This window comes from Pungitius pungitius, chromosome 10 (assembly GCF_949316345.1).
Source record: "Pungitius pungitius chromosome 10, fPunPun2.1, whole genome shotgun sequence".
In the NCBI taxonomy this organism is placed as follows: Eukaryota; Metazoa; Chordata; class Actinopteri; order Perciformes; family Gasterosteidae; genus Pungitius; species Pungitius pungitius.
The window spans coordinates 10,138,494-10,166,061 of NC_084909.1; the positions used below are offsets into that span (position 1 = coordinate 10,138,494).

At 43.5% G+C, this 27,568-nt stretch overlaps 1 protein-coding gene across 1 annotated transcript in view; it reads left to right on the forward strand.

Annotated features, from left to right (window-relative positions):
- epha6 (eph receptor A6) overlaps positions 1-27,568 on the forward strand; it is a 114,003-nt gene that overhangs the window by 60,032 nt on the left and 26,403 nt on the right. Inside the window, exons 4-5 of the mRNA XM_037488578.2 lie at positions 5,698-5,853; positions 7,543-7,878. Coding sequence (XP_037344475.2) covers positions 5,698-5,853; positions 7,543-7,878 — 492 coding nt within the window. The remainder of the gene's footprint in view (positions 1-5,697; positions 5,854-7,542; positions 7,879-27,568) is intronic.

The following is a 27,568-nucleotide window of genomic DNA, read 5'->3' on the forward strand; positions in this document are numbered from 1 at the left end:
GTAAATGTTCAAAGACCAAATGTTGTCAGCTCTTGTTTTAGTGACGCATTTTTCTCGAGTCTGTTGTGTTTAAACCCTTTTCGCGATCTATGTCTGATTTTAAAAAGCAATAAAAACGGCTTTAAACAAACTGGCCACTGCCGATACGTTAATTCAAACAATAAATAATGGTGAGGAGAAGATGGTCGTACGGTACCAGGTAGACGGTGGTAGAGAGGCAGCTCGTGCAGGATCTGTTGTTTAGGTCCGACGAGTACAAAGTGGAAACCCTCAGCGAGCGATCTGCTGCCTCTGGGTCTGAGGGCCCGGCTCGGGGCTCTGAGATTTAGATGTTCTGGTTGACTTCCAGATCTCATTAACCTTGGGAAGGGGGGGCCGACAGTTTGATCAGACCGGTGTGTCTGGATGCTGTTCTCTCACCCCTTGATGCATCACACACTTTGCTGCATGTCACACACATGCACACATTTATTACTCGCTATCTTTAACGTTTTTTCCCCAAATTTGCGTTCTGCATATTGTTGCGGATTCATTATCTGCAGTTTTAGCTATTTTCTACATATTCTCTAACCCGCACACCCTCACGGACCGGGAACTTTCAGTAACACGCACCCACAGAACGCAACATTCGCTCAAATGAGCCGCCAGGAAGACGCTAACGAGGCGACGACGCAGGACTTTAGTTTATACATTTCTTTGATCAATTGATTGAGTGAAACCTATGGAAGTAAATCTGTGCCATCGGGGGTTGAAATAAAAAGTTGATTGAATTTCTAGCACTGAATATTTATGCATTGAAATTATGTACCTGAATGTTTTTCAACATTAAAACACCGCAAAAAAATTCAACCTAAAAAAAAAAAATGTTGAAATATTCGAAATGGAGGCTACAATATTCAACCGCAAAAAATTCAACCTTGGCACACCAATATGCGGAGGCTACAATATTCAACCCAAATAAATTCAACCTTGGCACACCAACATCCGGGACACTAAGGAAGAGCAATCGATTCTAGATTCAAGATCAGGAGCGTGCGTCAAGCAAAAGGAGCGAGCACCCAAAACACCTTCGGCTTTGGATTGTAAACATGTCCAATAATAACGGGGCTTTAACTCTTCTTCATGTCATCAGTGTGGTTTGTGTCTGTAAGATTCCGTAATAGACAGCTGACATTTGTACATTAACAGACTGTGTTGGACATGAACTAAGCGGAAGTTAAACGAGAGCGTACACCCGCTCACAATACGCCTCTTCTTCTAGTTTTGAATTCATTTAATAATGCTGAGATCCTTGGACAAGCTGTTAGGAGTGATTGGCGGAGTTTTGAAAACCAGGAACGCGCTTGAAGAGGCAGATGAGCCGCTGTATCGTAGTGGGGGGGGGGAGCGGCTTTAGCGGAGCGTGCAGACGCATAAACCCGACAGGACATGCAGGAATAACCGCAGTAGCGTCGGTGGAAGGATCCTTTTTCACAGCGGCACAAGCCGATCTCAGTTGGGTATTAAGCGACATTCAAAGTCCACGTAACGTTAAATGAGTCTTCATGGCCATGGGTAAACTTTATTGAGGATCTGGCACAACACAGCGACCTGCAAGTAGCGCAGAGTCTTACATAAAGGGATGTACGTCTTAATGCGAGGCTTTAGAATTTATCTCAAAGGGATCCTGTATTTGCTCGTAAAGTCTGAAACGAGAACCCATTTTTCAGTGACTGTGTTACGTGCCTACTGGTTTTTGAACTACTGGTTTGGCTACGGGTGCGTGTTTGTTTTCCCCCGGTGTTACGTGCCTACTGGTTTTTGAACCTACTGGTTTGGCTACGGGTGCGTGTTTGTTTCCCCCCGGCAGGCAGGTGTTGTCTGCCTCCGTCACTTGAGTCGTCACACATTTGCAAACATATTGTTCTGAAAATGTTCAAAAATGCATCCCATATCCATTGCAGCGATTACGATTGTATAAGTGAGCACTACGTCACTGCCACGTATGAAGAAATACATAAAAGAACATTTATTAAAAGTCCGCCACAACCGGGATTCGAACCGTGTCGCGCAAAATAACGTTGTGCCACAGAGCGGCTGTGCTACCCACTCGGCCAACCGAGTCTAAGGGATTTTAGTTGATTTGTATATTTTAATAGAGTTGTATATCGTCAGTGGCAAGCAAACGTTTTGGTTTAGGGTGAACATTATATGTTCTTTTATGTATTTCTTCATACGTTGCCACACTGATGGCATGAAGAAGAGTTAAAGTTCCGTTATTATTGGACATGGATACAATCCGAAGCCGAAGGTGTTTTGGGTGCTCGCTCCTTTAGCTTGACGCACGCTCCTGATCTTGAATCTAGAATCGATTGCTGTTCCTTAGTGTCCCGGATGTTGGTGTGCCAAGGTTGAATTTATTTGGGTTGAATATTGTAGCCTCCGCATATTGGTGTGCCAAGGTTGAATTTTTTGCGGTTGAATATTGTAGCCTCCATTTCGAATATTTCAACATTTTTTTTTTTTAGGTTGAATTTTTTTGCGGTGTTTTAATGTTGAAAAACATTCAGGTACATAATTTCAATGCATAAATATTCAGTGCTAGAAATTCAATCAACTTTTTATTTCAACCCCCGATGGCACAGATTTACTTCCATAGAAACCCTCCCCCCTCAATCCTATCTGTGCAACTATCTTCTTGATGTTTTCCCACTATTCTCCCTCATTATGCCCCCCCCCCCCCCCTTTTCTGTTATGGTGATGCTATCCTGGCTCCTTCATTCTGGTCGGATGACCGTATCACGCTGGCCTCTCCCGTTATGTCTCCTAGTGCCTACACACACACACACACACACACACACACACTCACCTGTGTCCCTGCACTATGTCTTCCTGGTCCTTGGCAATCCTCTGTGTGGCAAAGACTCTTCTGTTTTTATATCTCTACAACCTTGTATATGCCTGCAGTCTTATTATGTCTGTGCGCCTCCTTCTGGCTTCCCCTCTCCCTCCGTCAAACTGTTAATCATCACCCAGATATAGCGATGGCAATACCCGTACTTAAACTATGACATAGAGATGAGTATAGCATGAAAAAAATGTTGGAGTATAGAAACCATTTTTCCTCTACATTCCCCGCTTGAGCGACTCTGGTTGCTCACACAGTTTTTTGGGTAGATCCAATCTTCAGCCCCAGGTACTTTCTGCACTGCCTGGATAATGCATTATTTAAGATGAATATCCTTTAAAACATTGTGACCATGGCATAGATATATTTCAGATGTGTCACATTTTAAATTTCTTTTGAGAGGATTTTAGGAGCCTGATGAAATTGTTAAAAAAAGTGATTAATTTCAGTAGCCCAAAGACGCACACATGGAACCTTGTCTCCTTCTCCTTTGCTCTTTGGTTTTTGCCCAACTCACTAGTCCCCTGCAAACTCTGACGTCCAGTAGGCCTATATTAACAGGGGAAATAACAGTTGATTGCAATAATTGTACAGCCAATGTGTGTTTGAATGGTTGAATGCAGGCATGTCACGTGAAGCACTTTGAGTGGTTGGCAGATTTTAAAAAAAGGCGTCCATTTACCAGAATGTAATTGCTAGACAGCCTGCATTCCCAGGCTCCCTTCCTCATACAATCCCAATAACACATTTGTGTGTGTGTGTGTGTGTGTGTGTGTGTGTGTGTGTGTGTGTGTGTGTGTGTGTGTGTGTGTGTGGGCGCGCAATGCATGTACATACCAGCATGTGTGTGCTAACCTCTTTGCCAGCATGTGTCTGTGTGTGTGTGTGTGTGTGTCCATCCTCTGGTGATGCATGGTCAGTCATTGTTCAGCACCACGCTGGCCTTGGAGCGGAGCCTAAGCGGACAGATTGCATCGGGACGCGGCGAGGTTCCAAAAGAAACATCCTTTCAGTTGGGAGAAGGTCAGGCCCGAGGCGCCATTAGGCTGACAGAGTCTAAAACGGGGTCTAGTCGGGTGGGGCAGGTGACTGACGCTTTTTTACTCAAGGACATGGCGGTATCCGGGGTTAATGACGGAGGCGGCCTTGGTACGCCATGCGGGGTGCCACTTGTCACACTCGTGTACGGTGTGTGTGTGTGCGTGTGTGAGCGGATTTCTTGAGTGTATGTGGAGTTTTTAAAGGCCATTTGAATCTTGTGAACTAATCCAATAGTCACTCTTCAGCTTTTCCCAATAGTCTTTATTTGAAGGGACAATCACACTTGAAATAGAAGGCGTGCGTGTGCGCGCGTGTGTGTGCGTGTGTGTGTGTGTTAACCTTTTTGCCTTCGTCCTAATTGTCCCCATCTGATCGACGCTGTCGTGGTTCCAAGCGCTTCCTCCGTCCTCCCCACAGCTCCATTTATCACCGGCAGCAATGGAGAGACACACAAAGGCACTCTGTGCTTTTCAAGGTGATTTTCCAAATGGCTCAGCTTGTGTTACCTTGTTAAATCGATGTGCTCGGTGACAACCGACGGCGATGGAAGCCTCGCCGGGCTGGAGACTTTTGCACGTCGGTCTGGCGTGGAGGTGCTATGGAAGTTGGGAAAATGCTATTAAAAGCAGTTGCAGCTGGTCTCTAATGAGTTTGTAAACCGCCGTGATCTTTCAGTTCGGTTTCTTCATACATTTTCTAACAGTTTCTCATCAAACACACTCTTGAGCCGTCACTCGCTTTAATTAATTGTATTTTCTTTTTGCCAAAAAAGGTTTTCAGGGCTTCCTTTCTACTATGGCTTACAAAAGAAGACGAGACAGGCGCCTTCATGTTGTGACTGCACAAAACTCATTTTGGGGATTTTTTGCAGTCACCCTCTTCCTTTAAAAAAAAATGAAACCGTAGATTTTGTGACAGTGTAACCGACACAGAGCCTCTTCATTTAAACAGTTAGCACTGGATTAAACAAATAGACTTTTGGCAACATTTTCAAAGTGAGGAGTTTTTAACCATTCTGTCACATTAAATGCTTTAATAAATACGATTATAGCGTATAGTGTCAATATTGTTCATGTTTTCTTCAACAGTTTAAATGTCTTGTTAACGCAGCCTGTTCAGAGCAGAATATGTAGAGAGATGATTCATGGTATTTTTTTTTCTTGTAATAGTATGAAAAGCCTTACGTTAAGATTATTTAGACATTGGGGAAGGGGAAAATAAAAATCGGTAACCTTCTGCATTGCAAGAGAGATGTTATTTCCTTCAGAGGGAGAAAGTAAACACAATAAATCTGTGTTTTGTCTGTTAATCTGCTTTTGTTTTCATGTAAGAAAAGGATCCTAATTTTTGGTAAAGTTCCTCAATCCAGAATAGATGGTCTATTTATTTTGGTGAACTTTGCTCCATCAATTCCCCTATTTGAGAAGAAAACCTGATTTCCATTATTCTGTTATATCTTTGATGAAATCCAGACGTTTGCTCAAACTAATAATGCTGACCTCCTTATGAATATTGACGGACACAAGGCCAATCCAATAACTCTTGATCCGCATTGTTAGGCATGGCTACTTTAGACACAATAGAATTAGTAATTCATAAACAAAATGCCATTGCCGGTTCTATTTGTCAACAACTGGGAAACATTGTGAGGATATGTGATTTTTTTTTGTTTTTTTTTTTGTTTCATGTGACACTCAAATCCTCTGACCATAACGCGCTCTGACTTTGCTCTCATATCTCCATCACATTTCCCTCCTTTCGCCCCGCAGCATGTCACCCGGGCTTCTACAAGGCGTACGCCGGGAACACCAAGTGTTCAAAGTGCCCTCCGCATAGTGTGAGCTACGGAGAAGGTGCTGCCGCGTGCCGCTGTGAGGCGAGCTTCTTCAGGGCGGAGAGAGATCCTCCAACGATGGCGTGCACACGTGAGTACGCCTTCGATAGCGATTGATCACTCATCGGAATCACAGCCACACAGATGTTCAAGGCCTTTAGTCGTCCTCTGTGATGTTGTGGGGTGGGGGTGGGGGGGGGGGTGGCGTTGAGCCTCAGTGCCATTTACTCCGTCCATCTAAATTATGGATGCATGTTAAAAGATCTCGACGCGCGTGTGAGGCCGACGGTCCGGGTGAGCTGTTGGTTACGGCCTCTCAGAATGGGCTGTGTCTGAGCTGTCTCATCTGGTGTAGAGCCGTGCACTGGATGAGTTACATCGCTTTCCTTCAGCCGCCTCGTCTTCATTGGTGATTTACTGACTGTCATTACGACTTCATATTTGCATTAAATTACAGTTTAACCGGACTAATTCTCCTTTAATTAAAAAGCTATTTAGCCGTCACTGAGATAGACGGGGGGGCCACGTCTGAGAGCTCCACAGGGTGGAAGAGTGGATTTGTCTTTTATGGTGAGACAAATCCAATCCACGTGGAGAAGCTATGACAGTTCCCCTGCAATTCAAAATCCATGCATTAATACCGGCAGACTTTTTGTTGCATGCATCCCCGTAGCTTTTATACACCGATCAAACAGATATGCCTATCACAAGAACAACATAAAGCCTGTTTCAGTCAAAATAATATATTTCAAGTCCTTTGATTTCCCCCCTGATATGTGGAGACATTAGACCAATGGCCAGGCGACAATATCATGCCAGAGCTTCTACTTTGAATATCTACTTGAAAGGACTTGTGGGGCCTACCCAGCCAACTAAGAGGTGTAAACTACCACATGTACTTTAACGAGCTGAGAGTTCTGCATTTGCGCATAATGCATCTTTTAATCAGCGGCTCGGAGAGCATAAACTGTTTGCGTGATGCCATAAGTACAAGATAAGAAACGAGAGATGCGATACTGACGGCTCCGAGAGAAAGACAAAGGGCAGAGAGCAGGGAAGAAAAGGATGTCACAGGAGGGCAGGGTACAGGTGGAGAGGAAGGGTGAAGGCTGGATGGACAGTGAAGAGAGGAAGGAAGGAGGCTGCTGATACCAATCCCCCCCCTCACAGAGGAGAATGGGAGCTGATTGATGGCAGTGGGGAGGTGGGAGGACTCTCCTCGATGGAGAGAACAGAATAGGGGGAGATAATGGCCGGTAGACGCAGGAGCAGATAAAGAGAGAGAGAGAGAGAGAGAGAGAGAGAGAGAATGGACATCCGCTGACAGAAGTGGAGGTAGGAGGAGCTTTATGTGTCTACTGAGATTTTCAGCAAAGGGAGGGAGGGAGAGGGAGATGGAAGCCTCCCATTGTCGAGGCAGACAGCGAGCTTGGCAGGACGGGACTGTTCAAATCCCTCCGGCTTTTTAACTCCGCCCTGTTGACAGCTGGCTGCGTGCTGTAGCACAATGCTAACCCTCACACACACACACACACACACACACACAGAAAAAAAGGCCTCAGCAAGGGAAATGAGAGGGAGGCGAAATAATAAAATGGTATTTTATGATGCAATGTATTTTAAATCCATCTGCAGGGCGTTTAGGACGATGTCTTGGGTGCAAGGTGTCTCAGGGTTTAAATCCCGCCTGCAGATCAATAAGGAGATCAACTGAAAAATGTCAATGCATTAATCAATGAATTTAAAACGCCCCCCTTTTAACTGATTCACCTAACCACAGGCCCTCCATCTGCACCACGCAACGTGATGTCTAACCTGAACGACACCTGCCTGGTTCTGGAGTGGTCTCCTCCCGGCGACACCGGGGGCCGCCGCGACGTCACCTACAACGTCCAGTGCAAGCGCTGCGGCCCCGGGCCCGGCCAGTGCCACCTCTGCGAGGAGGAGCTGCGTTTCCTACCGCGGCCTTTAGGCCTGACCAACGCCACGGTGGCCGTCATGGACTTCTCGGCGCACGCCAACTACACGTTTGAGATCGAGTCCCTCAATGGTGTTTCAGACCTGAGCTCCTTCCCTCGACAGGTGGCCGTCATCACCGTCAGCACCGATCAGGGTGGTGAGTACATCTTTCAATTTTGCTAATAATTCTGCTTTATTTGTTTAAAACAATGGACAGTCCTTAATAATTCCACAAATCCAGAGTTCTCTATTATCTTAAATGTATGACCAAACCACCACATTCCACTGAGCTCTGTATTTGATCATTTTTCCATGAGCAATTTGGTTATTCATATTTTTTATTACCAAAAGTGCTAAATTGGATATCCACAGCACTAATATAGCAGTAAACAGCTACTATCTATCTATACTTATAGTATTTAATGTCTTTTTGACATTACTCGTGCTAGCACCTCGTCTCAGCCAGCCAGAAATTCAATGAATTACGTAAAGACAACATATACACATATTTTAGGGTATGTGTCGGTCAACTTTTTTTTTAAATGTGTATTTTGTACAAACACATAGTTTAAAGTAAGTAGCCTTTGATACAGATGTTAGGGAAAGTCGGTGTTGACACTGCAGTTAATGTTCCTCGGCTATTTCTAGTTTTGCATCCTTAACGTCTGCTGTGAATGATGACACGAGGCCAGGAGAGGTTGTCTGGACCTGCTTACATGCTCCAAAAAGGACCAGCCTGAATTTTCCTCTGGGACAATGATCTGCTCGAGAAGACTTATGCTTCTAATTTGTGATTTGCAAACACTTTTTTTCTCTCTTCCCTTGACTATTCTCTCACCTCTTTTTCCACTGGTCGTTTGCCTTCTTCCTTTCATCTCTCCCGTTTCCAAATACATTTGTTTTGTTTCTTCCCTCCTCCCTTCTTTACACTTCCCTCCATCCTTCTGCTGCTGTGGGAGTCTGGGAGCAATACATGTTCTCATACAGCCGCAATACGTTAAATGCATTCTTTGGTGTCACAGGGGACAGCTCTGGCCTTAACAGGCAACTCAATGTTACATCCAGCCTTTTTATATCATTAGGGTAGCCAGTTTAGCACCAAGCAGGTCCCCAAGCTGCACACAAGACACATTTTAGCACTAATATACCCAGTCGCAGCTGTTAAAATGCTCGGGGGAATGGCCCTGAGCCACGGATAAGTAGATTGAAGATGTACTTTACCACCATCACCTTTACAGGAATAAGCGTTTGGTCAAAGAGACAATGGTCAGTGTCACTCATGTGTTATATGATAATATAAAATAGCATAAAATAAACACCCGGGCGAAGTAAAATGATTGTACTTTTTGATGTTTTTGTATTGGTTTAAAGGATGTGATCCTCTCCATTCAAATTGTATTCCTATTATCTCATGATATAATTTACACAAGCTTGTCAAGTAGAAATCTGAAAAGTTTCACCAAGCTCGTGCAAACGTCCGTCAGCATGCAGTGAAACTACTTATTTTCACACCTCATTCAAAGGATCTGCTACCAAGGCGCGTGTGAGTATATAATACCAGCTGTCTCTTTTGGGAATGGAGGACGAGGATTAAGGCCAACAAATAGCCCACACACAGGCAATTACTGCTGTCAGTTATTCCACTATTATATTGGACTGTTTCAATAGAAATTAAAACTATTCGTGGATACACCAGTGCGTTTGGCGAACTGCATCAGTCCTTTTAACACAAGCCGCTGTCTTTTTCAGTAAATTGTCAATCTATATCCTAACCCTGCAAATAATGATTATCATGTGTTGTATCCATACAAAGAAACACCTGTCAAGGAAACACAGTGTCTAAAAGTGCAGTGATATATACTAATACTATATCATATACGTATATACTATACTCTATATACTCTCTATTACTGTCATTACAAGACCAATACAAACCTTTCCCAGACCTGAACCACTTACACTATAAAACTGATTTTCCTTCAGCTTTACTGCAGTGCTATTGAAGTGGTGATTGCACACAGCGCTGTGAAACCCAGTGTTATATTTGTATGAGCTGAACATAATTGTTTTAGTTTGTAACCGTCAGTGCAAACACAGACCAACAGCAGCTTCATTGTGAAACTGAAAGAGGGATCAAGTCCATCATCCAGGCGCAATGTTTTGATGAAGAGTCACATTGGTGGAAACACAGCTTTATATTTCCGAGTGATTTATGAGATGGGTTAAAAGTTAGAATAAGGTCAACGTAACTCAACATAGCCATGCACAATGTGGCAAGAAAAATCAAAACTTGAATGCCGCGGCGACGTGCATGCAAATAAATACTTTTGCACACACGCTTTGCTAGACACGTCCATCCAAACCTCTCTGCGATTGTTTGGAAAGGTGCACAGAAGATTCTAACAGTATTACCAGTATCATGCCAATTTCTAGGTATCGCAAGGAATCAAGAGTCCCCTGTCATGCACGCTGGCCCTAAATAGTTTAGACGTCGTTATTAAAAATATCATATGGTCCTTCTGGTAACTGCATTGTGTCGTAGAAGTCAGTGTATGATTTGTGGTGCTTTGTTCTGTTATGAGTGGCATATAGAAACGAAGGCCTAATTTCGTCCGATTTAGAGAGTGAAGCACATCGAATGTATGCACCAGCATCATTCTTTATACCACAGACACATGTGTGGAGGATTATAAAGCATATGGATTAACAGCAGGGGAGTGTCTTGGCCTGGAGTAAATCTCCTCAAATTTGGAGATGGAGAAAAGGGGCCTGGGGAAATCACGGGCGCATTTGCAGTTCTCAAAGCCGGCACCGGGAACGTGGCACCGCCGTGATCAGACAGACTTATAAGTTTACACCTATGGGAGGTTCACAGCTGCCATAATCCATCTGCCGACTTGTTCTTACCAGCTTGTAGAAAGCCTGACTGTCGTCATCTGCAGCCGGACACGTAACTTTCTATAAACTGTATCTTGAAAAGAAAAGAAAAATCATCCGATTCTCCCCAGCGTGGAAGTTTTACTTCACGCTTTGCTCTACAACAGACTCCCCAAATGCATGAAAGGTGTGGACCCAATGTCAAAACTCACTAAACTAGTGGATCTCCAACAACAACAACTGTAATTGCCGTATGCTGCCTTGCTTAAGAGAACCCTCCTATAGCAGATGCAGTAAGTGTCAGGAAGTAAATGGTAGGTGAAAAGGGAAATTAAGGAGAAATTCTGCGAGGTAAATACAGAAGAAAAGAGATCCAAAGGAAGCAGAAGAAGAGCTTGACAGAGACCGGTGAAATGACAAAGGGTGAAAGAGAAGCAAAGAATGGGAAGATGTTTGAGTTACAAGACAAACAAAGTGCAACGAAGGGTTGGCAGAGTAAAAAAAGGGTAAACAAGAAATGTGGGCAGAGGATAAAGAGCGTGGGGGAAGAAAGATCTCTGCACTAGTGAACACTAAAACTTAAAATAGATTTCTTGAAGAAGCTAAAGACTTTTTGGACAGAATCTTAATTGTATCAGGGTAGATTTTTCCTGTGTTATACAGGGGAAACTCGAAAAATTAGAAAATCGTGCAAAAGCTCATTACTTTTAGTAATTCAACTTTAAAGGTGAAACTAATATATTAGTATATAGCCATAATCATCAAGATTATTACTTTGCATGTAATGAGTCTATATAATATATTAGTTTCACCTTTTAAGACCTGTAGCTACTTTAACCATGCTCATTTTGTCACCTTAATAATTTCAGTACAAATAAATTAAAAACCGCACCAACACAACACGCGTTACCAGTATGCATTCCCAAACCTTTTTGAAGAGGTATTTTCTGGCCACGGAGCTCCGCTTACAGACTAGTGTGTGGTGTTTGGTGGCATCCAGCGTGATGTTGCAGATTTCCCTTTTCCAAACCTGTCGGGCTGTGTGGAATGTGTAGATACGAAAGCTTCCTTCCAAGCTCTAGGCTAAGTTCCAGAACAATTCTTTGTTCCGTGGTACGGCCGTTTGTGATTCCGTATTGATCATGTGACTGACAGCCTCACCAAGGTTCAAGCTGTACTGATCGGGCATGCAGACAAACCACCACATCTCACCAAGTCTTCAAGCTTTCTTCCTTATGTTTTTGTTTCTTACACCGGGTTGGATGGAGAAGTTAACTCAAATTCCATCACCCCACAAGTTTAAAGACTATATAGAATTATTTAGGGTGATACATCGGGTCGACAAAACCTTTTTGAGCTGAGACAAAAATCAACAAAGGGAACAGAGAACAGGGGTGAGCAATCGTGCAATCCTGTAAATAAATGTTGAGATGGGGGTGGACAGGTGGATGTCGGCAGAAAGAGGCGGAGGAGGAGGAGGAGGAGGAGGAGGAGGAGGAGGAGGAGGAGGAGGAGGAGGAAGTGAAGGGCGAACCGGTCTAGAAGCAGGAGCTTTCCTTTTATCCCAGGAAGCAGCTGCGTGCGTGCGTGTGTGTGACTGAAAGCAATCAGAGGCTGATCGGCTTCTCAGTTTGGACACATCAGAATATTCTTGCAGCAACTTGAGAGACTCTAAATCAGTCGGCCTTTTGTAGATGAAACGCCGGTGGGTCGAACTGACGATCCGGGGATCTGCATGATGATGTGGAACAACACAGGAGGAGCATCCAGATCGTATTCATTTGTTTCACTCACCTGAAGTATACATGGTGCCGAGACGTTGTGTGGCGTGAAAGTGTCCGCGTGCAAACACGGACCCGTTCAATAGCTCCGGGGTTAACGGTGGTATCGTGTTAGTGTTATTATAGCAGAGCTTGTGTATAATCATTTCCTTCTCTTATATATCCATGATGACCATTGCTTTACACATCAGTATCTTCGTCGTCTTCGGGCCGTCATCTACATTCTCAAGCAAACGGTGCAGACCACACGGATACGCTGTGAAGAATCCCCGACTCGAGACCTAAATGGATCCCAGGATGTGCTCACCTGGCACGCAAGCCACACTGTGCACATGGAGTTAATGGTGTAGGGATGAAATATTAATATAATTAGTGTTTCCATGGCAAACCTCAACATGTCTTCGTTAAATGTTGTCTTTTTTTTTATTTCAAAACTGCCAACTCCTTATTTCTGACTCAGTATACAATACTAGTACAAACAATACTGTTGTTTTATTTTGACATTTAGTTTGGTTACTCCATAAAGGCAATCTTTGTATGTTTGCAATCAATAAAACACAAAACTTCCACCACTGGCATTTTAAATGTAGACACATTTGTCGTTAAATGTAGTGATAACAGGAAAGTTTCCTCTCCCTTTTAGTGTTGCCAGTGGATACTGAATATAAGGTACTCTGTGATCATTTTCCAACGTCACCACACAGCGGCATAAATTCCTCGACACTGGCTCATTCATACATTTCCTTTTAGGTCTCTGAAGGGCCAGGCTGCTCATTGGAACATTCCTACCACACGGGTTTACTCTTATGATGGCAATGAAAGGACGGCAAAAAGTGGTCCTGATCCAACCCGTCTGGTCAAGGATCTGATCATATTTGATGGTGGGGTAACACGACATCCAATATCTAAGGGTGTTGCTGAGGAATCACAAAGCGAGCTAAGACCCTGCATGAGAAGAGTTCATCTTGGCACTCGGGTCCTTGGATCACTTCTCTTTCTTCAAATAAGTCTCTACCACTGGTTTTAGTTGAACTGTAATTTGATTAGAGCCTGTTTTGTTTCTCTTACTTTGTCAAAATTACACCTGCAGGGGATTGAATTTATTTATTTTCCTTCTTTAATTGGAGGTCTGTGTGGCCTCGTTTAGCCAATAAGAAACGCGTTCAATCAAAATTACTGCAACTGACATATTGTTCAGCCAGCAGAATTTCATACTTTTTTTTTTATGAATTTGTTAAGTCACATCACGTGTACATTGCCAACTATCACAAATCCCTGAATTATCTGTCAAGCATATAAAAGCCTCCATTCTTACCATCATCCACCCAAGGCAAGAGAATATTGGTCCTAATAATGAATGAATGAAACGCCCATAAATGTCAAATAATGAAAGTGTTACGTTCATCGTCTAAATCGAATTCAAAATAGGAAAACCCGTGGCCCCGCCTTGACCCGCGATGCTACACGCCGGCACCAACGGCTTCATGCCGCACCGGCTATGAATGAGCAGTGGGCGATAAACCTCCTGCCCCTCCCAGCCGCCGCTGCGCGCTCTAACTAACTATGACAAATTAGGCCCGCACTTTAATTTCTAGCCTGAGAAAATCACAGCGATGTTTACGAGGCGCGGCATCGTGAACCACTGATAATAACAACGGGCCACACGCATCGGCCGAGCGGAATGCCCGGGGTCACCGGGACCGGGGCCTCGGGGCGGGAAAGGCTGGAGGTGACTTTTCGTGGATGAATCAATAACTGTCCTCAGCTGTGCTGTGTTGAACCCACGGCTCCCACTACTGTAGATCTGCCAGACGTGGCCCCACCTGAAGCCACTGTGCGTTGACGTGTGTGCCACTGGGGCAGATTTAGCTGCGCTCCTTCGCCCATTACGGGTTAATAGGGAAAAAGAAGCCAATGAGTAAAAAATGCGGAATATATCACACTATGAGGGGGTTTTTTTCTCCCTTGACTTACAGTTATATGGGCACATCTTGGGGGTCTTCTGTCTGACATAGAGTAAGTGTGTGTGTGTGTGTGTGTGTGACCACAGCTGGGCTTGGGGGCACTGGCCTTCTGGGTTGAAATACAGCCTCCTTGCTTTGCTGGCTTATTAACGGTTGATTTATCTGCCCCTCTGTAAGGGAATTCTCGCCCTTGGCACCCGGTCCCGGACTTTGACCTCCCCCCCCCCACACAATTACCCAGTGCTGTGCCCCATGTGTGTGAAGATTTGCCCCTAACCCTTTGCCAAGAGGAATATTTAGTGTTTGTGTCGTTTGTGTCGTTTGTGTTGCGGTCGTGCAGCACTTATAATGCGTGATGCATCAATGCAACTACCGGGTGCCAGGGTCATCTTCATCATCACGCTCTGCTGCACACACACACACACACACACATACACAAGTTTGATGCCAACTGTAGAAAGAGATTCAGTGACAGGGCAATAGGATGGGATATATTTATTCAACAATAAACCACAGTGATTTATCAGTGTTTATCCTGAAATACGCCCTCCTCTTTTTTTTTAATCTTCTCTCTGGGCCTCCACTTCGTCTGTCTTTCCCTCCCATATTTTTAGGTTAAAGTCATGCATAAGTTGGACTTGTCCGTGATAATCAATATAAGGACTGTCCCCACATGATATTATACTTTGATGGGGTAACACAACGGCTTGGCATTGATTTACTGTGTTAAAACTGTTAAGTTGAAATATTACGCTAATGTCGGATTTTGGTGAGGTAGTTAATTTGAATATTTGGTGGATAAAAAGCTCCTGTGAATCTGCGTTAACATTTTTTTTTTTTCAGTGTGGTCACGTTTGATTTTTCGAAGTTGCACTTTGATTTGTGTTGCACCCCTCTTGTTGTCCCCGAGCACCACACCGGGTCTGCAATCAGGATGATCAGTGAAGTGCAAGATGAAAGACTCGCTGTACCCCGTGAAAGTGTTACCTGTGGGGGGGGTGTGTATCAACACTTTGCAGCACAAAAGATTTTTGCACTCCGCCACTAGAGCCAATAAAAAAACTTTTGGTGGTTATTTTAGCTATATACTATACTGATATTGCAGCCATAGATGCACACTAACATGGAACGTGGCAGTTAAAACGGGACCAAGTGGGACTCGGTGTCACTTAACAGCTGCCAGCAAACAAGAGGAGCTCTTGTGCTTTGAGTGAAAAGCAGCGGCTCTTTGAAGGTGTTCTCTCCCTGCGCGTGACCTCGCCCTCTGACCCCACCTCTTCTTCCCGGGTCTGTCCGCTGACTCTAACCACAGTGTCTCTCCGCGCTCCCCCAGTCTGTCATCATGACGGCGACCTTTTTTGAAGTAGGACACAGACAGATGAAAGACAAATACAATAAAGGAGAACAGCTTTCAGAAAAGGGGGAGGGTAGTGTAGGTGTTGAAAGGCGAGATGACGCCATGTCGTCTTTGTGGCCTTGGACAAAAGTTAATTCAGCACACTGATCTCGTTAACGTGTTGTTGTTGTTGTTTATGCGTTGGTGGCGTTTACAATATAACATTCGTCTTTTGTTAAATGTTGCGTTGGGAACGCAAACCAAACAAAGGGGCAACTGCAGCATTGTATCGGATTATTCCGTATCGGAACGAAGCAAACCAGAGATGTAAAAATGCCTTGAAACACTGCAACAAAGTTCCATTAAATTCCAGTCACGTCATTTTCAAAACAGCACGCACAGGCTAAGAGGCAGATTGCATCACATTTAATTTACAATTAACCATACATAGCGGTTAGATTATTTAAAATTCATCGCTGAAAGACGTCCACCTCACCGTTTCCCCCCGTTTGAGCCAGTCTAGCATATTTGTATGAATGTCGCTTTAATAAATATAAATATATATATAAATATATTTTGAATTGTACTTGATATACTTAACGGATACAATATTCTCTGTTGACTGGTCTAAAATCAGTGAAACTACCAACTGTGCAAATGTCCCAAAACCTTTATTCCCACAGTGTTGATGTTAAACCATCAGCAAAAACCATTGTACCTTCAACTACATGTTGTTTTTTTTTATTGTCACCGCAAATGTTCGACAGCGTGTGAAGTATCGAACTATTATACATCAAACATACGTATGCAACCAAATTCACATAATCCACAAAAGGAGTTTCCCAAACTGGGTTTAGCTGTTGTTCATTCCTGTGCTCGGTGTCCACAGGAAGATTGAAATGCAAGAATCATTTCCATCTCTTTATAGTCACTCCGCGCAGCTCCTCTCATCTTTTATGAGAAGGTCTCAGCGGTAAATGTCTGTGTTTTGTTTCTACACACTTTATAATGCAGACAAACTTTCAAGCTCACCAATCACTTTGAGCGCTTTGGGGAAAAAGTGGGTGCTTGAGGGTTTGCACGTGTGCCACAGTAAGTTCTCTGTTTGCATAAGGATGTTTGTTCAGTGGCTCTCCTTTTAATAGATTTATTCCTCAGTCCTCAAGGAGAACGAGGAGACACACGCGCGCACACACTGTTGGCTCCCTCCGGCTTTCTCCTTCTTCTCCTGGACATGTTTTTAATCTCCGCGTGGAAAACCTTTTCTGGACGCGAGCTCGTCACTTAAAGACGCCACAAAGCTCCTCTTTGGGTTAAGTGTCTCTCTTTCAGTTGGTTTCAAAGAGGCAAAGACGTTTGAGAAAGGAAAATGTTTAAGAAGAAAAACTGTAACTACCCATTTTTCATAATGTCCACCCACCATGTCATGCTCGAATCAGTTTGTATAAATTAACTCTGGTCCTTTGGGCATAATATAATTACGGTTCATATTCATAATAAATTGTGTGTCATGTCCTGCAAATCATAATAAGGAAACCAGTTGACTGAGCTGAGCAGCAGAAACCTGAGACTGAATTATCAAATAATATAATAAATATAATATAATAAAATGAATAATGTTAATAAATTGTTAAATAATAGCGCATGGCACACAAAATAATTTGTAGTTATAACACATATTTTTAGGTTTTAATGTTTTGTGTTGCAGTGGCAACTCAAATTCATTCTCTGGTGTTGCAAAACATCTTTAAATCCTTTTTAAAAAGTTTGTATAAATTAACCTAAAATCCCAATATGAGTGATGATATAATATAATCGGCCTTTCACAAAAGTTTTATTGAGGTAAACTGGCAGTTTTGTCCCCGGCGGTTGAATAATGCTGTATTGGTAAAAAATTAGCATGATTGAGTGCACTTGTCAGAAGAGACCACTGTATGTATTAGGAGAGCAGAGTGCTGCGTTTGCAATTGTGCAAATAGCACTGTACACACAAACACACACATGCAGACACACTAATGCACTTCAAACTCACAGCGGAGCGAGGGCTGTGTGAAAAGCGCTGCACCTGTAATGCAGTGATAATGCTGAGTAAGACACACGCACACACACAGCCTTTCGCACACATACAACGAAGTAATGACTATAGCTCAATCACACTGGCGTGGGCTGTAGTGTGGGGACCTAAATGGGTGAGGATTGCAGCATCATTGGTGATTACCATTGAAAGCCTTCTGATATATGGCAGCTATAAACAGTCTGCAGGGGAACAGATTCACACCGGAGCACATAGCTGTAAAACACTGTAAATCCATCATTAAGATACATCCCTTTGCATCGTGTGGACAAATAGATATCAAGTCTTAAAGTGAAAAGAATTACAAGAACTACAACAATACTGGCTCGCGTCAGGTTGTCAATTTGTCTGATGATGAATATTTAAAAAATGTCAAGTTGGCATGTGTTTGCATGACTGTCCGAATTGTTTGTTTTTCACCTTCTGGTCTCTCTTTTTTGGAGCTCACATTACTTTGAACTCAGATTAAAGTGCTTAAGATCAGAACTCTGTGTCTGTCCAGCATTGGTCGAACCGCTCGCTTCACTTGGTAGAAAAAATAATAAAATAAATATACTTTCATTTTGAGTATCCGACCTTCAGCAGTAACATTGAGGGTAGCATTGTAAAAGTTTAAGGTTAGCAGACAAATGCAATGGAGGCCAATGCTGAAGGACTTTAGAAACTACACATGCGATTAAAGCAAGTTGAGAAGTGAGAAAGTTAAAATATAAAACAGATTCAATTCAATTCAATTCATTTTATTTTGTATAGCCCAAAATCGCAAATTACAAATTTGCCTCAGAGGGCTTTACAGTCTGTACACATGCAACATCCTCTGTCCCGAAACCCTCACATCGGCACAGGAAAAACTCCCCAAAATATGAAAAAACCCTTCAATGGGGAAAAAAGGGAAGAAACCTTAGGGAGAACGTCAGAGGAGGGATCCCTCTCCCGGGATGGACAGACTGCAATGGATGTCATGTGTACAGAATCAACAATGTAAAAGATGTACAATACATTCAATTTCTCTAACTGAAATGATACAAGTAATTGCAAGTAGCAGAAGAGGTGTACGGCAGGACCACTGCAGGGACAACCTCCATCAGATCGAACCACCATCCACAGAGGCTTCTGTGGGGAGGGAGAGCAGAAAGATGTTGGTTTTTGATGACAGTAATATGAATCATATTTAAAGTAATGATGATGGCAGCAGCAGGTGTCAGCAGAGCCATGAGCCAGGAGTCAGAACCGGGGTCCGCACGAAACTATGATCCACGGAGACCTGCTAGGCGAGAAAGCACAAAAAACTCCCGGAAAGAAGCTTAATTAGTGATGTACATTAATAAAGCATGGATGATTGTGGGAGGAGAGAGTGAGAGTGAGAGAGGGGCTCGGTGTGTCCTAAGAAGTCCCCCGGCAGTCTAAGCCTAGAGCAGCTTAACTAAGGGCTGGTCCAGGCTAACCTGAGCCAGCCCTAACTATAAGCAATATCAAAGAGGAACGTTTTAAGCTTTATCTTAAATGAACTGACCGAGTCTGCCCCCCGGACTGAAAGTGGAAGCTGGTTCCACAAAAGAGGAGCTTGATAACTGAAGGCTCTGGCCCCCATCCTACTTTTTAAAACTCTAGGAACCACAAGTAGCCCAGCATCTATGGAGCGTAGATGCCTTGTAGGACAATACGGTGTAACAAGCTCTTTAAGATAAGACGGTGCCTCACCAGCAAGTGCCTTGTAGGTGAGGAGAAGTACCTTAAATTCTATTCTTGATTTAACAGGAAGCCAGTGCAGAGAAGTTAATACAGGAGTTATATGATCCCATTTCTTAGTTCTTGTTAATACACGTGCTGCAGCATTCTGAATCAGTTGGAGAGGTTTAAGCGATTTACAAGAGCAGCCTGATAACAAAGAATTACAGTAATCCAGTCTAGAAGTAACAAATGCATGAACTAGTTTTTCTGCATCACTTTGAGACAGGAAGTTCCTGATTTTTGATATATTCCGTAGATGAAAAAAGGCAGTCCTTGAAGTCTTCTTTATATGAGAGTTGAAGGACATATCCTGGTCGAAGAGAACTCCAAGATTTCTGACGGTGCTGTTGGATACCAGAGCAATTCCATCCATAGAGACTGTATCACGTGACAGCTGACTTCGAAGGCGCTCTGGGCCTATCATGATAACTTCCGTTTTTTCCGAGTTTAACATCAGGAAGTTGCAGGTCATCCAAGTTTTGATGTCTCCAAGACAGTCCTGAAGTCTAACAAGTTGGTTGGTGTCTTCTGGCTTGATCGATAGATACAGTTGAGTATCGTCTGCATAACAATGGAAGTTTATGCGGTGTTTTCTGATAACGTCGCCCAAAGGAAGCATGTAAAGGGTATGTAAAACAGATGAACACTTTAGTCCGACAGCTTTTGTCGTGTCGATTTTTCTTTTAGTTGATTTTACTTGGTCAGTCGAGACCACCCCACTGTTTATTGCTGATTCTGTATATGTAGGATTGTTAGCCAGGAAAATAGCCAATGAATTTTAAACTGGTTAACCAATGCAATATGTGATGCACTGTAAAAGCTTAAAGTCAGCATGTAAATAATAGTTCATGTTGCACTATGATGTGCTGTACTAGACAACAACAGCATAAAAGATTAAATTAAATACACAATGCAAGGGAAAATTGTGCACACCAGCCTGATTTAGTCTGGGTCTCTGGAGATGCTTCTTTTTTCTCTCTTTTGTGCATTCATTTCCATTTAGACGCCTTACGCATCATTGATTCTCACACTACCGGGTCATTAGCGCCTGCTGATGGCCAGGTATCGGCTACTGTCCAAGTCACACGGACAAACCACATCTATTTGTGTGTGTGTGTGTGTGTGTGTGTGTTTGTGTGTGTGTGGACACTAAGCGCCCATCGATTAGCCTATTCGCCGCAGCGCGTGCATAAGTTGGGGAAACCGCAGATGGATGACACGCATAACTCACGCATGCATCTGAAAGGCAGTGAGTCCCCACGGACCACGCAGTCGTGTTACCAGAAGGTTTCCCTGTCAAAGTGTCCTTGAGTGAGACAGTCAACCCCTCCTTGGTCACTCTGAAGGTTTTTAAACAAAATATTCTGTGAGTAATATTGCACAGAGCTACATGGAGAAGCACATGGAATGAAGCTGTGTCAAGACTATCATCGTTTTAATCAGTTTCCTCTGGGATAAAAAGCGGTTTTCTTCATTAATGTTTTTATCTTGGCCTGGATTTTTTTCTCTATTTAGCACGGCAGCCTCATTGGAAAATATTGCAAAAGTAATTAGTTGTCACATTCACGCTCGCATCCCCGATTGTTTGTTAAATATCCGCATCCTTCTATGAATGTATAGTCCAACATCCATTCATTGACATTGACGTTATGGGACATTTTATGAAGCACTAAGATATCAACTTTGATGGTGCTGGATGATGGTGCAGATGGTGTAACCCTCCACTGTCAAAACTGTTGACTTCTGGATGACTTTTCTTGTTTTTGTTCCCTTATTTGATGGGATATTATTAAAAACGCTTTCGGAGGCTGCAGCGCACAACTCTCAAGTGAAACGTGTCCAACCCAGCTGTCTCGGAAACATCTTTAGGGATTCATCAACTAATAGCCAAGGGACAAAGGAATGTGTTGAGGGAGTTTGACAGACAAGAATAGAAAAAAAAGTTGTTTGAGGAAAGGGAGACGGAAGGATTGAAAGACAGAGCGAGGATGACGGTCCCCTGTGTGATTAGAGCCCAGAGAGTCGCGAGGGACGCGGAGACAGATGAGGTAGTTGGGTTATAAAAAGCAAATCTGGTCTTCGCTTAGCTTATTTATGCAGGCCAATAACATGTTTACGTCATGTGAAATTTACACAAAGCTATTGGATTCGTCCTTTTTTTAAACGACTACATTTCTTATTTCAAAGCAAACTCTCTAAGCAACCAGTCACTCATTCAAGCTGAAAGCCCCTCCTTCCCTCAACAGAAACAAATACACAAAACACAATCATTTTCTCTTTCTTCCATCCTATTATAGCCATGTTTCTGGGGGGCAGGTCGGGCTGCAAAGACTGGGGGGGGGGGGGATACACTAGGAGGTTAAAACAGAAAGAGACACAGACAGGGAGCCGGAATCAGTGGTGCGCAGCGGCTACCGGCCCATGTTGTCGTTGACAGGAAGTGAAGGGTATGCCTTCCCAAAACCAGCTAATCAGACTGACCTCGTGGGGACAGGGTGTGTATGCATGTGTGTATTCTTTATTTCAGGCAGACCGCAGCCTCGTCCTGCAGGAATGGAATGAATGATGCTCCCAGTGGCTTGGTTTCACTCCAGTGAACACACACACTGAGGTGATGGTTAAGCTCTGGGACCAAATGCGTGTGTGTGTGTTCTCGTGTGTCTTTCTTTGCGTGTTTATGTTATAAAAATATACATTAAACAATATACGTGAAAATATGCATTGGGGTCTCACCTTTTTGAGGCAAGTGTCATCAGAGATGTTTGTTATGTGTCAGTAGGCGTCAGAATCATAAACATTCAAGTTCAAGGATGCTCTATGAGGAGGATGTGAGGTCTAAATCATAAAGTCATAAATGTTAAAAAATCACCTGTTAATTACAGAATGAAAAGTAGATACTTTGTCCCGGTATTGAATTGTATTTATTAAAGACTACATTTAACTCTGCTGATAAACATTTCAAATTAGTATAATTATTGTTATTAAAAGGAACCAAACAACCAACGCTTTTGTAAGACCTTGAAGAACTTTTCCAATGAGGTTAGAGAACAATTGTTACTTGTTGTTGAAATGTAATAAAAATACCCTATTTTTTTACTCCTGTAGCTTATATGTTGAGGCGCCGGTTCCGGTCCCAGGACACAGGATCATTTGGGTTTCTCACACCACCAATAGAGTTACCTCCTGGAGATTTGAGGCAGTAATAATGAATTCCTGTCAGCTGGAATTGAAGAGAGAAGCTGCCCTGGGTGTGAATAAACACAAGCACTGGTGGAGAGGAACATATTGGGTGACCATACAGTCAGTGGAGGAACCTGTGGATTATCTGAAGAAAAGAAACACCCAACTGCAGTTTAACTGTTGAGTAATGGCTATATTTTGATCAGGCAATCATATGCTGACTGCTAAAATGACGGATTTAGGTACGACGTTGACGTTTCACTTCCCCGTCACGCTTGAAGGTGGATGGCTGCCATCAGTCAACCAGCAGTCCACTCAAAGCCCGGCGCGTATATATATATATATTAATCTATAATTTTCAATGTAGCTTTTGCTCTCTCCACTTCCTTTCCTCTCAATTACCAACAGCCTGCACATGTTGTCATTTACTTTTCTATCCAGTACCAACTCAAAGCACATTTCTTCCAGACATGGGTCTATTTGATTAATTAGTTAATTGCCTGTGGCAGGGTGCTTGTACCCGAGCACACCGGGCATCTATGCCTCTCACTTGCTGAGAGAGTCATGTGACCCTGATTTGGGCTGTTGGTTGACATAATTCTGATTTTTAATGGCCTTTCAATCGGTCCGTTGCGTTATCTTGAAAACGTTGTCTGGGAAATCTTTGGAAAGTCTTTGCAATGAATATTTCCGCAACTGTGCAGATCATTTTGATCAAAGCTTAGGAAGCTGACTGGTAGATGTGATATACTGACTCAGTAAATAGGACATACAGGACATTGCAAGCTGATGTAACAAGCTCAACAAAGCTAAAAGTGAGAGGGTGCAAAAACTAGGGTAGACAATGCAAAATTAGATGTCACACACAGGACTAACATCTTGTATTCTTTGTCCTTGGCAAAATATACATATTTGGTTATAAGGGACCTGTTGTAAAATACTGATATAGAACCACACACACACACAGGTATTTGGATTCAGTCTTTTCCACAGTCGTGAATGGGTTTATTTATGAGTTATTGTATTTTTCATGATCAGCACCTGTGAGAATAGCCTGATTACATTTTCTCTTTTCAAATGGCTATCCATGCTCGAAGGTAAATCAAACCTCCTCTGGTGCCTCTGAGTATTTGTGGAATCAGCTGAGATATTGTGCATTGAAGATTACCTTTCTCTTCTCTGGACGTTTAAACGTGAGAGTCGGGGCTCAGCCTATTGATCTGGGAGTTTGGTCCGCAGTGTACACGGGCTTTGCTGCATTCACTTCACATTTTTACTTCATCCTGCGTCTCTGTGCACTAAGGAGGCATTGCAGGGCTACGATGCAGTCTTGCATCATATTCCAAGACGTATTGATGCCAATGTTATTGCTGTACACGAAGCCACGTCCAGACGCATACAGAGACACACACACACATAGATATACAAACCAGTTTACTTCACATCCTAAAATTGGTCTGAGTGAACGCTCTCTCTGTTCCTCTTTGTTGTTCGATCCTTCCCCCCCCCACACACATTCCTCCAGGACTTTTGTACAGAGAATGAAAGCAAACGATGTGAAGTCAAGAGGAGAGATATGGATGCGGGGAGAAAGAAAGGCTGTGTGTTTGCGTGTTTGCGTGCATGTGTGTGGGTGTGTGGGTGTGTTGGTGTGTTGGGGCGCGCGCATTCGTGCGCGTGTGCATCGGTATGACAGCTTTCAGAGAGCGGCACCTCTTGGCCAGCTGATTCGCTCCCATCTGAGATCCTGAGTGAGGATTATAAAACCAATCAGCGGGCGGTGATTGCTGCAGCCAGCCTGTGATTGGATCACAACCCGGGCCTCCGCCATCAGCGCTGCGGAGAGAAGGAGCGAGAGAAGTGAAGAATGAGACGTGGGGGAAAGAAGGCAGGGTAGAGAAGAGAAGAGATAAATAAAGAGAGTCGTCTCTGGAAGAGAGAAAAAGAAAAAAAAAAACAAAGACCCGATAGAGGGAGACCGTAAGATCAAGGATCCTCTGTGTTTCCCATCAGCCTTCACTTTCAAAGTCATATTTACTACTGACAGCACACGCAACAGATTTACTTTGTGAGTTACCGCTGTTGTTTACCTGCAGTTCACGTGGACCACCTTCAATCTCTTTGCTTCACTCCTCAGCATTGATTAGATTAAAAACAAACCTACATGTATGCTGCACATCCCACAACAAGAGTGCAGGGCTTCAACAGCATGCTGCAGGAACTTTAACTTATTAACATATGAGAAATGTAACCTGTGTATTTAACCTACATATGTCCATACATGCTAAATTAAATGACACAACTAATATCCGCCGTGTTATGACGAAATGTTAAGGCGCCAAATTTATAATAGTAGAAACTGATTCTAATGCAGAGGGCTTCTGTCAGTGAGGCCTCCTGCCTCTGTGAAGTTTGTAAGTTCTTTCTGTGTTTGTGTGGCTCTCCTCACAGTGCTCACTGTGGACCAGGTTTGCTGCTATGTCAGTACTGTGGAAAATAATGTTATTTACCTTTCCTTTGCATAATGCATGCTGGGATATGCTTCAGCACAGTAATAGTCAATAATAGGCTCTAAAGTCTTGCCCTCCCCCCTCACACAGTGGTCGAGGAAAGTGCAAAACTACATTATTAATTTGACTTCAGCCATGTAATGAAATAACTGACAACATCATTAAATGAATTGACTCGAGTAAAAAAAAAACTCAATCATTCCCGTTCTTTCTTTAGTTTCTCACATATCACACTAGAAACTCTCTAACACTTCTCATAGTTAAATAAGAAAATGCATTCAACTTATAAGAAGTGGCCAGACAATTATGCAAATATTGTGTGCGAGAGGGCTTGTGTGTGTTTTTAATGAAATGCGTTGTACATACCAGGATGAGGATGTGTGCCCCCTGTGATGTGATGTCAGCAGGTGTTTGCGCGTCCGTTGGCAGGTTTGTTTAGCGGGCTTCCCATGGGGCTCGGTGGGACCTGGGGCATCTGTTGACCCCCCCCCCCCCCCCCCCCTTCCCAGTTTCTGCCCTTCAGCGCCCCTCTTTTATCTTTCCCCGTGACCCGCTGCTCCCACACAACACCCGCGCACCAACGCGCTTACACTCACTTTACGGGCACGCACTCACGCGCTCAGACCAGTTTAGTGCGAGGAGAAAGAAAAAAATTAAAAACACCAGCTGCCGAGTCACATACTTAGAATTCAGGAAGGAGAATGTCTGACATAGTATGGTAGAAAATGAGGATCGAGATGGTACCATTGCATTCAGTCTGATACACATTGGATGTAGTTTGGTCTTTGGAATACTTTTTTTGTGGAGGACATTGAGAAAGACACAGGTGATGAGGGCTAAAAGAGGTGGTAATTAGGTGAGATAGGGCATACTGGCACAGCTGGGGCGCAGTGGGAAGATCTGTGCCGATGTTGGCCCTGTATCTGCTTATTTGTGCTCAGACAACTACTCACCTGCTTAATATGGTTAACACCGGAGAGCGGGGGCCAGGGACAAAGTCACAGAGTCCGCACAAACTTCAGGGGGACGCACAGTTGAAAGGATTCGCTCAGGTTCAGCCATTCTTCATGTGTAGACAGTTCAGGAGGTCGGCATTCAAATGTCCGTGATGAATGCTGACGTGCATGTTGTTCCAGCTGACATTTCCACCAGGAAAGACAAGTCCCATGAAGAAAAGATCACTTTTTGATATTAACATGATATGCTTAAGTCTTGACAGAGTCTTTTGGTATCAGCTGATACGATTGATCAATGGCAGATAGGACGTGAGCAGTGTGCAGTGTAAGGAGTAAATTATAGATGTATGAGAAATAAACAAAATACAGAAACATGCAAAACCCCGAGCTGACGCTACAGCTTCATTACCTAATTAGCACTCATAGGTAATGTACACCAGAGGTTTGTGTGGCATTGGTTTTAGGTAAACTTAATGATTGAAGGCGCCTGTTCTTGCAAACTGAACCAAACTCCACGGCAATCATTCTATATTTCGGTACTCTGACCCACGGGTCTGCTCACATAATAGCGTTGTTGCAGTGGTGTTTAGAGCCATTGGAATAGCATGTGTAAATAACCTTACATCATCTCCATCCCAAAGCATTCTGCCTAATTTGGTCATTCCAGCGTCTAGAAGACCTTCGTGTCCTGTCGCTTTTGGACTTGATTGCCGTCCCAGAGCTGCCTGCAGGGGCTTCAGTCAGTGCTGTGTGTGGCCGTTTACAGTCCATCTTCTCCTGTGAGCTCTAAGTCACCTGCTCCCCCCCCCCCCCTGCATCGCTGCAGTGTTCTCAGCAGTGTTTAGAGCAGGTGGGGAGTTTTAGGGAAAAGGGATTAGCTATTTCTACTCTAAAGAATGATTTATGCCCAGACTTTTATCAGGAAGACCCCCCCCCTCCCTTCCTCCCTCCCCACCTCCTTGCAAAGATCATTTCCCCTGACTTCACCTCACAACGGGAACTATTTTAAGAATTGACTCATTAATACAGAGTGATTGGATTCATTGTTCCGCGATCCTGATGGATGTCCTCTGAAGTTTTCTCTCTCTCAACTCCCACCTCAATCCCCTCTTCAATCTCTCCGGGTTGAATTTCCTCCCAAGAATGCAGCCCCCATTGTCTTCTGAAAGTTAGATAAATCAGTTGCCAATGCCTTTTGTCGCTTCACTTCATTTAAATGAATTTGCATTAGCCGCTCGCCATAAGACCATTCATAATGACAGCAGTTCTAACTTCAATCTCCGTGGACCTTTACACATCCTGCCGACCATTAAAGTTTACTTTCCGTTCCATTCTAGTAGGCGTTCTTTTGTCAAGCTTTGGAGAAACGCACCATGTCACCACTCACTCACTCACGCATTGGCTTGTACATTATTCTCAGTGTCCGTTTGTCCTACTT